Source organism: Parasteatoda tepidariorum, chromosome 6, assembly GCF_043381705.1.
Source record: "Parasteatoda tepidariorum isolate YZ-2023 chromosome 6, CAS_Ptep_4.0, whole genome shotgun sequence".
NCBI lineage: Eukaryota > Metazoa > Arthropoda > Arachnida > Araneae > Theridiidae > Parasteatoda > Parasteatoda tepidariorum.
The window spans coordinates 25,282,189-25,296,881 of record NC_092209.1 but is presented as its reverse complement, the minus strand read 5'-3'; the positions used below and the strand labels follow the sequence as shown (position 1 = coordinate 25,296,881).

The 14,693-nt window shown below is 32.4% G+C and overlaps 1 protein-coding gene across 4 annotated transcripts in view; it reads right to left on the bottom strand.

Annotated features, from left to right (window-relative positions):
- Positions 1-14,693, bottom strand: part of LOC107440636 (Nitric oxide synthase) — a 182,790-nt gene that overhangs the window by 23,815 nt on the left and 144,282 nt on the right. For 3 of the 4 annotated variants that reach the window (XM_071182104.1, XM_071182103.1, XM_071182105.1), the window contains exons 15-19: positions 13,592-13,714; positions 8,457-8,631; positions 6,986-7,121; positions 4,565-4,643; positions 4,281-4,477 (exon numbers count right to left, since the gene is read on the bottom strand). In XM_071182104.1, coding sequence (XP_071038205.1) covers positions 4,281-4,477; positions 4,565-4,643; positions 6,986-7,121; positions 8,457-8,631; positions 13,592-13,714 — 710 coding nt within the window. The remainder of the gene's footprint in view (positions 1-4,280; positions 4,478-4,564; positions 4,644-6,985; positions 7,122-8,456; positions 8,632-13,591; positions 13,715-14,693) is intronic. The other variant, XM_071182106.1, reaches the window with a different exon arrangement.

The following is a 14,693-nucleotide window of genomic DNA, read 5'->3' as shown; positions in this document are numbered from 1 at the left end:
CATGGGTGAAAGCCCTTATATAGCAAGACGGAAAAGAGAAAAACCTGGTACGTAAAACATTTCATTCCAGCATTTTTTTCGAAAAAAATGAAATATCTGTAACTATCAAGATTTCTTTTATAACTCTGGCATATATATAAAACTGCTACTTTTCCAAGATAAAGTAGATTTTGTTGAAAAATTTAAAAAAAGAATAAGTAAACTCCTCCCCAAAACTAGCTATAACTGGAAAGGTTTTAAGCCTTTCCTCGTTTCCGTCTCGCTTTCACCCCTGTGGCAGAGTGAAATAGCCATACGTCACAGATGGCGTTGCCGAGAAAGCCAATCAGCGTGCTCAAAATCTCTTGGGGATACTATGTGTGTAAAGAGAGTTTACATGCCATCTGGCCAGGGTAAATAACTACAAATTAAATTTTGCAAATATTAGACGGATTTTGCTATTTTTTTAGAAGGTTTTCCATGACATATCTGTTTCTTTCTTTTCATTATTTAAAACAAATTGGGAGCCTGGGCCGCGCAGCGGCCCCTAACCCATACATCATGAAAATAATAAACATTGTATAAAGACATTTTGTATTGTGCATCATTATGGTAGCAGTGACATATCTGACAAAAAGTGGTGAATTATATAAGCCTACTAATTGTTTAAAAATAGTGGTGGATAAAAATCTACTAAATTGATTTTATTAAACCAAGAATCACAATAATTAAGTAAATTTTGAATAAATTTTCAGCAATTCCATAAAAGAGTGTAAATTTTATAGTTCTATATCATGTTATACGCTGTCAGTAAGCTGTTTTTCGAGGCCTATGTGAAAGGTCAGTGTCAGCAAGTGGTCGCAGACGCAGCCTAAATGTAATTTCAAATTCTTCCTAAATGGAAAGTCCAGTGTCAGCCACCGATGGCTGACGCTGCGCTCAACGTGTTAATAGGGGAAGTGATAGAATGTGCTTGATAAAATTTAAGGATGGAACGTGCGCGTTAAAAAATGGGTAGAAATTTTTTCATTAGATCAATTTCATTATTCGTAACTACCACTGCATATTAAAATTAACAATGATGTGAGTTTGGAACGAAAGTCTTTTAAATCTTCAATTTTAATTAGTGACTTAATGGGAGAATTTTTTTGTTGCTAATTTAAATCTCTTTTATTGATTACGATTTCTTACATTTTCTGGTGCACTTTCTTACACCGGAACTTTAACACTAGGTTTTCAGACGTTTCTTATCTACCTATCTCTACGAATACACGTCAATTTGACGCATGAACGAATACATATAACAGCACTTACAGAGATGCCAACTTGCTCCGGAGAGCAAATATATACCTTAAAGTGGTAGTTTATCAACTGTGATTCTTGGTTTAATAAACTCAATTTTGTAGATTTTAACCACCACTATCTCTATACAATTCGTACGCTTATATAATTCCCCACTTTACAGTTCTTATGTTAGTTCTTAATCTAATATCAGAATGAATGGGAAACGAGCAGTTGGATTCTCTAGGAGTAGACATAATTATCCTTATTATACAAGTTAATAAAACTTTTATCGAAAGCGCAGCAATTAGCCTCTCACTAATGGCTCTTAAAACATAAAATTCGCTACCACTCGAGAAATTTTCACCTTCAAAATAGAAACTTTGAGCACCTGACTATTTCTTCATGCCAAACATTACGCTAGCATTCGTTAAAAAACAAGGAGACAAGAGTCCGTCGCCGACATTACACGAAAGCAATTGTGCAATATATAAAATATTTATTTTTTTAATAAAAATGGTAGTAAAAGTTCTTAAATACGATAGTTTTTATATAAGTAGGATAGTCGCATTCCACAAAAACTTATAGAGAGATGGAGGAAACGAAAACGTTTCAGCTATTGGATGGTCCAGAAAATTCGCCATAATTCAACACTTTATACTTGCTAAATTTACTTAGTGGTTATTTACTGTTTTTTATATTATTTTGGCGTGTCCGGAGCAGTTAGCATCTCTGCACTTAGAAAGCAATGTAATTATATACTATAAGAAAAAAAATGAAAATATGAGATATATATTTATGAAATATTCTAGTATTTTATTTTTCAATACTCGAACTAAGCAATTGAAACCTTCAAAATCTGACTCTCTGACATCAATTGACATTCGGCATTTGTTCTCTCTATTAATGCTTATCGGCAACAGTTGTTTATCGCTTATTTCATTTAAGATAACGATATCGGATAACGGATCGAAGTAGTGTCGGTACATTCCTATTTATTATTGATGTGATGCTTGCATGTTTATTCAAAATTTTGTCTAAATTACGATCGCGTCAAATTGACCCATATCCGTAGAGATAGGTATACCACATAGAGAATTTCAATATTTCAACACTTTTGAAGAAANTTTTATGTTTCAATATGTTTCACTAAGCAACTGAAACCTTCAAAATCTGACATCAATTGACATTCTGCGTTTGTTCTTTCTATTATTGCTTATCGGCAACAGTTGTTTATCGCTTGTTTCATTTGAGATAACGATATCGGATAACAGATCGAAGTTTTGTCCGTACATTCCTATTTATTATTGATGTGTGTATGTTTACTCAAAGTTTTGTCTAAATTAAGATCGCGTCAATTTGACGCATATCCGTAGAGATAGGTATACCACAAAGAGAATTTCAATATTTCAGTGCTTTGGAAGAAAATAGACTTCAATATAAATTTACCTCTATCAATGGATAAAAGTCATTACAAGGGATAAAATAAAAATGCAAACGGATTTTGTAATTTTCTTTATAAAATTCGAAATGCGTCAAAATGACGCTTCTCGTAAACCTTGTGTTAAGCAGTTACACGAATTTTCACACCAGAAAAAAGCTCGCAAATTGAAGAAATATGTCTCGAGAGGTAAAAGCAATGAACTTAGTTGTCTTAATGTGAAATTTGAAAGAAAAAAAAAGAAATATTTATAAGTCTTATGAATTACTTGTAATTGTTTTTTTATTTTGTTTCGGCCGTAGCCACCCTGATTACTTAATTTGGTAAATATATAAAAATATGTCGATCTTCTGCACCACAATTGTGCATGTAATATTAATTTTTCCATTTTAATTTGATTAACTTAGCAGAGCACCTTATTAATTTTTTTTCGTATTTATAATCATGTACTTAAATAAACTTATTCAAGTACTACTTATTGATTTGAGATCTTTAATTTAAATATGAAAATTAATTGGAACCGACGATACTTAAAAACAAATTGAACAAAAAGAAGTTCTTTCCTTAAATGAACATGATCAATTTTTTGGACAGATTACGATTAAATTTGAAATATATGGTGGGGGGGAGGGATATGATCGCAAAAATACGGCAAAATATGATCTCAACAGTTTAGGTAAGAACGCAGTAGAAAGTTCGGATCTCATATCATATTTTCATTTTTCTCAAATCTTTAATATTTTTTTTCGAATTTCAACATATCTCTCGAAACCAACGCCTCTTATAACTGAAAGCCCCCACACGGTGTTTTGGGGATAGTCTGATCACACCAAAATGCAAGTAAACAAGTTTACGAAAGAATCTTTTTATACAAAATCTAGTAAAAATAAGATAGTGTTAGCAAATATATATCTAAAATTTGTTTAATTTTTGAATATAATTGGTTTGTCTTATTTACTTGTCAACCACTACAGAATCAATTCTCAAATATATATGACAAATTTCTCTCAAGTATTTTTAAAAACGAATTTGGATTCATGCGCGCATCTGGTTCACTTTTTAAATAGTCTGAGCTACTACTTATAAAAAACCGTGTGGAGGCTTTTTGACGTAGGAGGTAATGGTTAAACTCGTTTATTTAAAGAAAATCCCAAGTAAAAAATTATTTTTTTGTAATTTTTTACTATATATTATTGTTTAGTTTATTAATCGTCGAAACATTTTTCAATTGCATGGCAAAAAAAAAGATTTTTTTTCTCTAAGTTATCTTTATTAAAAAATTTAAAATTTGAAAGAAATCAATCGAATAGTTAAAATCTTAAGAAATTAAAATTTAAAATACGATTTTTTTGACATAGAGGGCTTCGTTACATTTAATGTTTACACACCTGATGAAACAGAATTGCAGAAAAACATATAGTGGTGGCAACAAACATATTAAATGTTCCAATTTCGTCTTCTTAACGTTTCCACTATTTCATTTTTCAAAGCCAAATAGGAACCACGATCGTGGTGTCAGGTATACAGCGCATAAAAATGTCTTTTGACCAATCACAACTACTGTTGAAATTATATTTACCATCTAAAGTTTGAACAGTTTTTCTCAGTTGCAGTTGGAAGGGTTTGTCCGGATCTGGACAAGTTGACGTCATGCGGCTCAAAATACCATCGACTATTTCCTTCCTGTTGGCTGCATAAATACCCACGTGATCGCCAGGTAAATATTTCATGCTGGGGCTGTCTTGCGTAGACATGACAATCAGCAGTGTTTTTCGACTGTGAAAAAAACATGCCATACGAATGAATTTCTTTTTAAGAGTTAACGCTTATTTTATCATCTATATAGAAAATTCTTAGACTTACCTGTCTTCTTCATGGAAAAGAACTTTTCTTTCTTTTAAAATACATGGAACAACTTTTCGATTCGTTCCTTTTGATACACCTGAAAAATGGTTAAAAATGAAATTTTAGTTAAAAAAAATACAAATTAAAATAAAGTCGGAGTTCTATTTAACGAACTTCCATTTTGCGATTTTTTTCGAGGAACTAAGAACATTTTGGAAATTTCTTCGTAAAATAGCTTCCAAATTGCGAAGTGAATTTTCTATTTAACGAACTTTTCTTTCAGATCCACTATCCTTATTTTCCAAAATATTTAAGAACATTTCAAATTTGTCATCACATTTTATGGGGGAAATGCGTCGAAGCTTTGCAGAAAGCAGTAAAATCCCATTTCCCTTTTTGTTCGCATCGCAAACGAAAAACTCAGACAAAATTAACGGATTTAAACAGTAGCAATTAAACTTAAGAACGCATGTGGTAATGTATGTTTAAAATTACTTTTATAATAAATGCAGCTATAATTTTATGCATAAATTTAGCTTCTTTTTGACGAAAATGTATGTAGCGTGATAGTGTAACACTGGATAATGTTTTGCTCTGTTCTTGCTTTTCATGCAGATTTCTTTTATGGTTATGATTTATAAAATAAATAGAAGATATTAGTTAACAAGATAAAGGTGTATCAATTGCCATTTTAATTATGTCTAGGGTATATGAATTTAAAACCTATTTTGCGTTGTTTAAGCATTTCAAAAGGTGATTTTCTATTTAACGAATTTTCCATATAACGAACTTATTATCGGGATTCAACAAATTCATTAAATAGAGGTCCGACTGTAGTTGTATTGAATTCATTACATTTTTAGATGCTTGAATAAAGCACTAAAGGAAGTTTTATAGTTATGAATTTTTATACACTGAATTACAACTTAATTAAAATAAACACACCGGGAAAAAAATTATCACTTCTAGAGAAATCGTGAATACCATTCTTAAGAGACGAGTCTCGTGACGTATTTGGGGTGTTTTTCTTATTATACATTGGACCCCTTCACTAGATGACCACTAACGTGAATCAGTATGTTTATTTTATCCTTTTTCATGACCAGGTGTTGCCTTTCAATTAACATTTTCCTGATGCTGGGCTAACAACTTTCTACTCTTTTTATAAATAATTATTCTCGTGGTTTATGTATTATTTTTTAAAATTAATTTAAACTTATTTTCCACACCACTACATATAATTTATTTAAAAGATCATATGCAACACTACTTTATTCCAGCTCTATCGGGGCCTCCCTGGAAGAGCGGTATCGCCCGCCAAACGTTGTGCAAAGCGTGGAGGCAGCGGGTTCGAATCCCGCTGTTACCCTGGATGTAACTTCTTCACTGTATTGTGCTATCTGTTCTTTTATTTGACACAGGATTATAAGCCTTAATTGAGCACACAAGCTTGCAAATGTATGTAATACCAATACACAATATGCAGCTCTATTGTGGTGAGGGTTTTAAGTGCTGGCAAAATTACCAAACAATCAGAAAGATTTGGTAATTAAATGCCTACCACTCTACAAAATATTTTTAAAAAAGCGTAGGAGTTTGCAATCCTGGATGATGTATGCAGTTAATATGTTTAGTTAATATGACAAAAAACAAAAGTTGTTCGAGAGAGCAGAATATGTGACTGCTTTTATGAATACTATACATACACCCTATTACAACTCGATTGGTCAGAAAAAAACAACTGGTTTAAACTTTAAAGAAATAATCAGAATGCGATTCAAATATATACAGTAAAAAACAGCTTTTATCCACAAATATCCGAATCAAGTTTGTCATTGCTGGAATCTTGGACATAAATTCAATTTCGATGATTTCCACCTCAGTCGTATCAGCTCATCTTGACGCCCTGGAATCTTGTTTTATTCATATGAATGGTGATCCCCTAGTTAACGGCATTGGTTCCCTGCAATCTCACCATAGAGCGTGTAAATGCATTGTACCCTGATTTGCCTCTTTCTTGCACTGTGAATATTCTTGTTTCGTTTTTCAACTTTTTTTTCTCTCTCGTTCGGCTGCTGTGGTTTTCCAGTTTAGTTTATCACCTTTATTTTTCCCTTTTTCGTTCGCAAATTTTTCGTTTTATATTTCAAATCACTTCTGTTTCATTTGATTCCTGTCTGGCAAGTCTTGAAAATGGGCGCCAGTTTTTAAGAGCTTGAAACATGCCGTCTTGTTATTCCTAAATTGTATATTTTTGAAGCGAATGAAGTTTTTAATCAAGTGACATCTTACCGCTTCAAATTCTTGGGATTATTTATCAAACAAGTTTGTCGCTATTTCCCCGTGCCTTTTAAATGCTTTTATTTATAATAATCAAAATATTTCTCCAATATGCATTTGCTAATTTAAATCTGAAAGTTCGATCTTATGAAACAATACCTGCACATATGTCTGTTGGTTCAGGTACTTCAACGAGCCTGACCTTTTCGGGGCTCCAAGTGGTATTAGATTGGAGACTAGCCTTCACATCACTCAGATTTATATCATCCCCAACGTAAAACACATCACAAGCAACCTGGAAAAAATATATATATTTTAAAAATAGAAGGGGTTTATTTTATTTTCGTCACAGTTCAATATGAGCATGCTAATAAAAAAAAAAGAATTAATTGCTGTAATCTTGTTTTAAATTTTAATTATTTCAACTGGTTAGTAAGATAAGCTTGAATTTATAAAAATTGAGATTAATCAATCCCTTGATACACAAATAGGATGTTCAGATCACTTAAAAGGTGAACTGATTTGCGGCACTAGTCAACTTGCCTGAAGACATGAGTGGATGAAGCAGGTAGGTGACACTGAAAGAGTGTTCATAACCAGAGCAAGAAAGAGAGAGGTATCCAAACTATTTTATTGTAAATTTATCAGGTGGTGGGGTTAATAGTTCTTTGTTTCATTTTATTTACCACTACCTAGCTTGAAATAAAAACCATGCAAGCTTATTCAAAATTAACGCCGATCAATTAGGACAAATTTATAGTGGAGCTATAAACAATTAATTCTGTTACATAATTAAACCATACCTGCCAACTCTTCCGGATTTTCCGAAAGATATACTATATACTATTTTATATACTATTTTTTCTTTTATAAACTTAATTTTTAAATGATTTTGATCACCACTATTCTTACAAAAATAAAGCAAATATAATAATATGCGTTACCATCATGGTTGTCAACTTACTTAAGTTTTTTCAAATGCAACGTATTTGTTTGCTTAAAATTGAAGTTTTAATTTCATTTTAATACCACTGGGAAAAATGATAATGAAAGGAATTAAAAGTTGGCAGGTATGGTAAAACCCATATTAATGCGAGCACTAGGGCTGAAGGCCTATATATACCAAGATGGAAAAGAGCAAAAACTGGTACGAAAGGCATTTCATTCTAGCTTTTTTTTTTTTTTTTTTTTTTTTTTTTTTTTNTTTTTGAGAAACATTAAATTTCTGTAACAACCGAGACTTTTTTTGCAATTATAGCAAATATATGAAACTGCTTGATTTTAGAACAGGAGTTATTCCAAAAGATATAGAATTTTATATCATTAATATGTCTTGGTTGGTAGAACATTGACGCTTAACACATTGCTGACCGTGTTTTCATCAAATTTTTCAATGCTTGTTTCAAATTACGTTGCTACAGTGTGACTAGGTAAAGCTATTTTCCTATACCTATTTACTATTTCAATGACTATCTATCTGATTTAATTCCCCACAAGAGACATTGCTTTGCATCCCGCATATTCAAATATAGTGCATGGATTAATATATTTTACTTTTAATAAATTATAATGGATAAACTCGGAAATTGTTTCACTTCATCTAGAAGAATTACTGAATATAAAAAATTACCTGAAATGCTTCCTGCGCCCATTGACTGAACGTGTATTCTTGACCACAAAGCTCATCTCCGGTCCCCATCTTGACCATCCTTTCTCCTCCCAGTTCTCCCAACATTGAGTCCACGTAGCGTCCAAATGAACAGAAATTTGGATAAGCACTAGAACCCAAAGCGAAAACGGCAAATCTGAAAATGAAATTTCATACCAATTACCACTTTGCCCTCATTGGTGTCCCTCTGGCAGGCCTGGCAAGTACTGCGCTTTTCGTAAAATATTTTATAGAGTGGTAGACATATAAAAACCAAAGCTTAAAGAATTTTTGGTAATTTTGCCAACATTTTAAAAGCCTGATCATGAAAGAGCTTGAACAAAGTGGCGTTTCATGTAAACTTTTAAATCACTTATATGTAATGGTGCTGTAAATAAGCTTAAATTAATAAAAATATTACATTAAAAAATTATGCATTAAAAAAATGATACATTAAAGCATTAACTTAGCTACTATTAGAATAAATGTTTACAAAAAGTGTAGAAAGCTGGCAGCCCTGATTTAACATCATGAATTACCTACCACTCTGATTATTAAAATTTTTACAAATTAATCTTTAGTAACCAATTTGTATTTAATGGACCAATTTGCATTCCAATTACCAGAAAGAGCCACCTTAAAAACAACATTTCAAGAGGGATAGAAAAAGGGCCGCTAACGGCCTCAGGCGCCCAGATATAATTTGATGATGATGATGTATTTAATGGTNGGAGTTGTAATGAGGCTTTTTTTTATCGCCGTGTAAGAGAAATATATATATAGATGTTTAAACTAACAATAATTAAATTAAAAGCAAAGTGAGTCTGTCAAATTAGCAACGACTACATTTAAGTTACCGTTTTTTATTTAATTACAACTTGATTCTGATTTTGTACGAATGCTTTTCTGAATCACCCGTCCCCAAAGGAATAAAGACAACATTTCAAGAGGGATGGAAAAAGGGCCGCTAACGGCCTCAGGCGCCCAGATATAATTTGATGATGATGATGTATTTAATGGTCTCCATATGTTACATACCAGCTTATTTAGCAAGTGAAGACGGTCTGTGCTTAGTCATAACCTCATACATCAGAAAGCCTCCGCACGGTTTCTTATAAGTAGTCTGCGCAGATTATTTAAAAAGTGAACCACTTGTGCGCATGAAACCAAATTCTATTTTAAAAGTCTGGTCTGGTCTTGTTGGTTGGTCGGGGTCCCTGAGGCCAAGATGGCCCTTTACCCCTTCATCATGAAGTAAGGATCGTTGAGGTGGAGCCCTGAGGTGATAAGCATAATGCTAAAGTTGAAGTGGGGAGAAAATGGCACATTGCCATGGTGCGGAAAAGCTGTGGTGACTTGAAAAAGAGTTGAGAGTAATCAACAAAAATGAAGTCTACTGTGGTTTGCTTGAGGAAAACATCTCGCTGTTTTTAAGATTACTTATCTCGAATTCATAATTAACATCTCCAGTCTCCGCTAGTAACTAAACTGGCGAGGACCCGAAGGACAATAGATGTTAGTAAAGCCAGACTCCTACTTGCGAAACATGCTTCGACCAGTCGGTTTCAAACGCAAATGACCGCCATTAACAGTTTGATCGGACAGGCCTAAATGCTACTAACGAAAGGTCAATGCAATCATCACGTTCACGTACGTCGTGGCTAAACAAGTTACTACTGCCGCTTACACGGTGTGTTCACGTTGGCTGGATTTGAAAACTATTTCATCTTAATGTTCTGTCTTTCAAACATTGATCAGTGATCGACGTCGCAGAAGAACTGCAATCATCAGGCTTGCATCAAACGCTCACGAAGAGAGGAAGAGATCATCGCTAAGGCAGTGAGGTGGTGACGACTGGGTGTTTTAAAAAGTACTTGAGTAAATAAAGCAAACCAATTATATTCATACATTAAAAAAATTTTTAGACGTATATTTTCTACCACTTTCTAATTTTTCATAGATTTCATATTAAATGGTTCTTTCACTAATTGGTTTACCTTCATAGCGGTCTGATCGGACTACCTAAAAAAAACCGTGTGAAGGCTTTCAGTTATAGGAGGCGTTGGCGTAGTGCGGACAGCTAAGCCACAATCATGACGTTGGTTTCGAAATTGAGGAGTCTCAACATGCGTGACTCCCCAGCCCACAGCGGGCTATTGCAGGAATTTTTTTTTTTACTGTTATGCCCCCACATCCAACCTTTCCTTTCTTTATATTTAATGTTTATTTGAGACATATTTGATTGGTAAATAGCATGAAAGATCTCATACAACTATATTTCACTAATGATTCTATTAAGATCTATTAGTTAACATAAATAATTTTGGTTAGTAATCATTTCTTCTAAAAAAATAATAACATTTTAAATCAAAGGGGTATTGCTATGATAAATTTGGTAAAGTTAACAACCATAATTTAATATTTTCTTTTACCAAATAGGTTGATATACTAATTACAATTTGGGCAAGAGTCGCATAGTGCATGAAACTGTTCGTTAAGTTATAATCTAACGAATCTCTTTCTCGGTACTTTCTAAGGTTCTAGTGTAGATTCGTGGTGCCTTTGGTTGGATAATTCCTGTTCAGTTTTGCTAAAATCCCATTTCTGGTTACCATGATATATTTTGCGGTCTTTGTTTTCAATGACGTTACCTTCGGGTTCCCGTATTTTTTTGTTTACCTTTATGTAATTGGTTCTTGGTTTATTTACATATGCATTCGTCTATTTGAAAATCACTAAAAATAAGAGGGGCCCCCGATTGTAAACTATTACCCTTTATAATAGCATATTAATGTAATTTACCCCAAAAAATTATAGTTGTAAAATGACACCAATTTAAATAAATTTGTTTAAAAAAATAGTGTAAAAATGTAATATCATAGAATTATGTCATGATAAAGAAACGACTCTTTCAGTTTTAAACTCTTAATTTAGAAAACAATCAAAATCTAAAGCATAATAATAATAGAGTTTAGACAGAGAACAAAGATCACCTTTAAATTTGGGAAACAAGAATATTCTACGAAAAACATTACTTTTATAAATTTTATGCAGACGACAAATGAAAAAAAATCGATTTAATGAGGAAAAATTGAATCCTACCATTGATTGTGATAATAATCAGTGAAAAGAATTAACATGAAAAATTAGATTTCACTCAAGGTACAAATTAGAAATCGGTACTATATTTTGAATTTTCAATTAACGTCAAGTGAACCTATATCTAAAAATCTTAGATTGTTTTAATCGCTTTCCAAATTCAAAATTCTGTACTATAATACAGAACACAGATTAGGTGTTTTAAATATGTATTTGAATAAATGCCACAATAAAGTTTTAATATTTTTGAACGAATTTCATAATAGAAATTTTTCAATCAACAAAAAATTATCTGAAAAAAAAAGAGTTTAAATTTTAATGTGTTAAAAGAAAATTTTTCTTTAATTTATGTCTTATTTAAGTCACATTTCATTATTTTCTAATAGCACTTGTTTAACACGTTCACGCCGGGAAAAGTGAAAATACTGGTACGGGAAAAGAGAAAATACTGGTAGAAGAACTATTTCAATATAAGATAATATTCGGGAGGAGTTAATCTATTCTCAACAATAACAATTCACTGAAAGGAAATTTATCACGGCGAAGAAGCAATTCAATATAAAAATTGCATCCGTTAAAAACAATTAGTAGTTATGGATTTTTATTATTCCCGGAATAAAACTAAAAAATGAAATTTATTTGTTAACAGTTTTTACTCCGGTGTGCCGCCAAGATGAGAATATCTAGCGTGACCCACTGGTGGGTCACCCCGGCGCAAACGTGTTAAGTTCTGAAGTGAACACAAAGCCGAGCAAAAAATTTTGGCATGATTTTTAAGATTTTTTTAAGTTTAGTGAAGTATCTAAAATATTTAAAAATCAGAAAGAATCTAAATTAAACTAAACTAGTAGACACGGGAAAACTAGAAAAATCCTCCACATTGGATGACTGTGTATTAGGTGTAGAGAATTAAATACTCCCTCTGTCCCAAATTAGTTGCTACATTTGAATACTTNGAAGAAAATTCATGTAGAAATAGTGTGCCCCCCAAAAAAATTTTAATTTTTTTTGGCCTCCTAATTGGCGTTTATTTGTAGAATTGCTCATATATAAAAAAAAAGAGTTTAAATTTTAATATGTTAAAAGAATATTTTTCTTTAATTTACGTCATATTTAAGTCACATTTCATTACTTTCTAATAGCACTTGTTTAAGTTCTGAAGTGAACACAAAGCCGGGGAAAAAAATTTTGTATGATTTTTTAAGATTTTTTTAAGTTTAGAGATGTATCTAAAATATTTAAAAATCAGAAATAATCTTAATTAAACTAAACTAGTAGACACGGGAAAACTAGAAAAATCCTCTACAATGGATGGCTGTGTATTAGGTGTAGAGAATTAAAATACTCCCTCTGTCCCAAATTAGTTGCTACATTTGAATACTTCTGTACTGATTATTAATCCTGTTGACTTTATGATTTTGTTTTTACAGTGATTTCAGGACGCAATGTTATGAATTAGCATTGATTTCGAAGCATTCCCTGCTTAAATGAGCACATAGTTTCAAAAATCCAGAAGCTCCAGAATCCAGAATTCGAAAGCTCCTATTATACGCCCTATTTTGTAAGGCCGCAAATAATCGCGAAAAACTATCATCTAGTTAAGCTAACAAATCGTGATTCATTTTAGCAGAAATTTAACTGTTGTTGATTTATTAAACTGCATCGGAAATTATTTATGACTCCACCTGCTTGAAATGCAACAACTGATTTGGAATAAAATTTCGACCTAAATGTGGCATCGAAAATTGGACGGAGTGGCCAACTGGCCTGTTAGGGGTCAAGGAACTGGCCTTGCATCAGAAAAGTTCTGGGTTCGAATCCCGGACAAGGCATGACTGTTCTTTCATTTTCAGTACTATCTGTCCTTATTGTGGGAGCAACGTTGACCCACCTAATATGGTGTCCCTGAAAGAGTGGCTAACAAATTTGCCCTTCAGATGCACGTATGACGAAAGGTCGTTCCCCTGGTGGGCATTGAAAAAAAAATTGGACTGAGGGAGTACAATTTTAATGCTTACCTTACGTTGCTAAGCGGTCCAATATCATCATCCAGTTCTGTTGTAGGTGTGCAGTTGGTCCCTTCATCTTCTAATGATTCCAGTGGCATACTGTTCATCCTTACAAACGGCATACAAGTACTGCTGCATACAAGAAAATATATAATTAAAGACCTTTATGGAGTTAGGTTCCAAGTGACATGTTGAGTTTAAGAATACCAGCTTTATATATATACAGAGATGCCAACTTGCTCCGGACAGCAAATATATATTTTAAAGTGGTAGTTTATCAATTGTAATTCTTGGTTTAATAAATTCAATTTTGTAGATTTTTATCCACCACTATTTCTAAATAATTCGTAGGCTTATATAATTCACCACTTTATAGTACTAATGTCATGCTGTACCTTTTAAAAAGCTAGCAAATATAGTCAAATATTTGCAAAATTTACTTTGAGTTACTTACCGTTATTTTAATTATTTTGGAGTCTCCGGAGCAGTTGGCATCTCTGTATATATAAACTATAATAACACTAGAAAGCTGTAAAAAGCACATTTGTTCAAACATTAAGGCAGTCTTTTTCTAGAATGGTACTCTGGTACCATCATCTACTAGTTTGTACAATTTATTTTAGCAGAAATAATTTTGTGTACTTTAACCTCGTAGAGACGGGCGAGTCATATATGTATTGTCAGGGTGGCGACAATCACAGTAAAAAAGATAAAACTTGCAGTCAAACTATTTTTATAGCAGTTTTTTTGTGGGCGGAGTAATAATAGTTTGCTTTATTTATATCACCAAGACTTAGTTCGAAATAAAAATTATATAGTTACCCTTTTAACAATTATAGATTGGATGTATTAAATTTAAAGTGAAAGCAAAAATAAAGTTATCAAATTAGCCATACCCAAACTTAATCTACCGCTTTTTATTTTTTCCATCCTGTTTCTGATATACGAATATATTTATGACTCGCCCGTCCCGAGAAGGCTATACTGCACTATATTTTAGTATTAAAGAGTCCATTAAAAAATTTTTAAGTTTCTTTATTTCTCTTGTAATTGTGCAATAGCAAGATTAAAAAATAACCACATAATATGGTCACTAGAATCAGGGATGCAG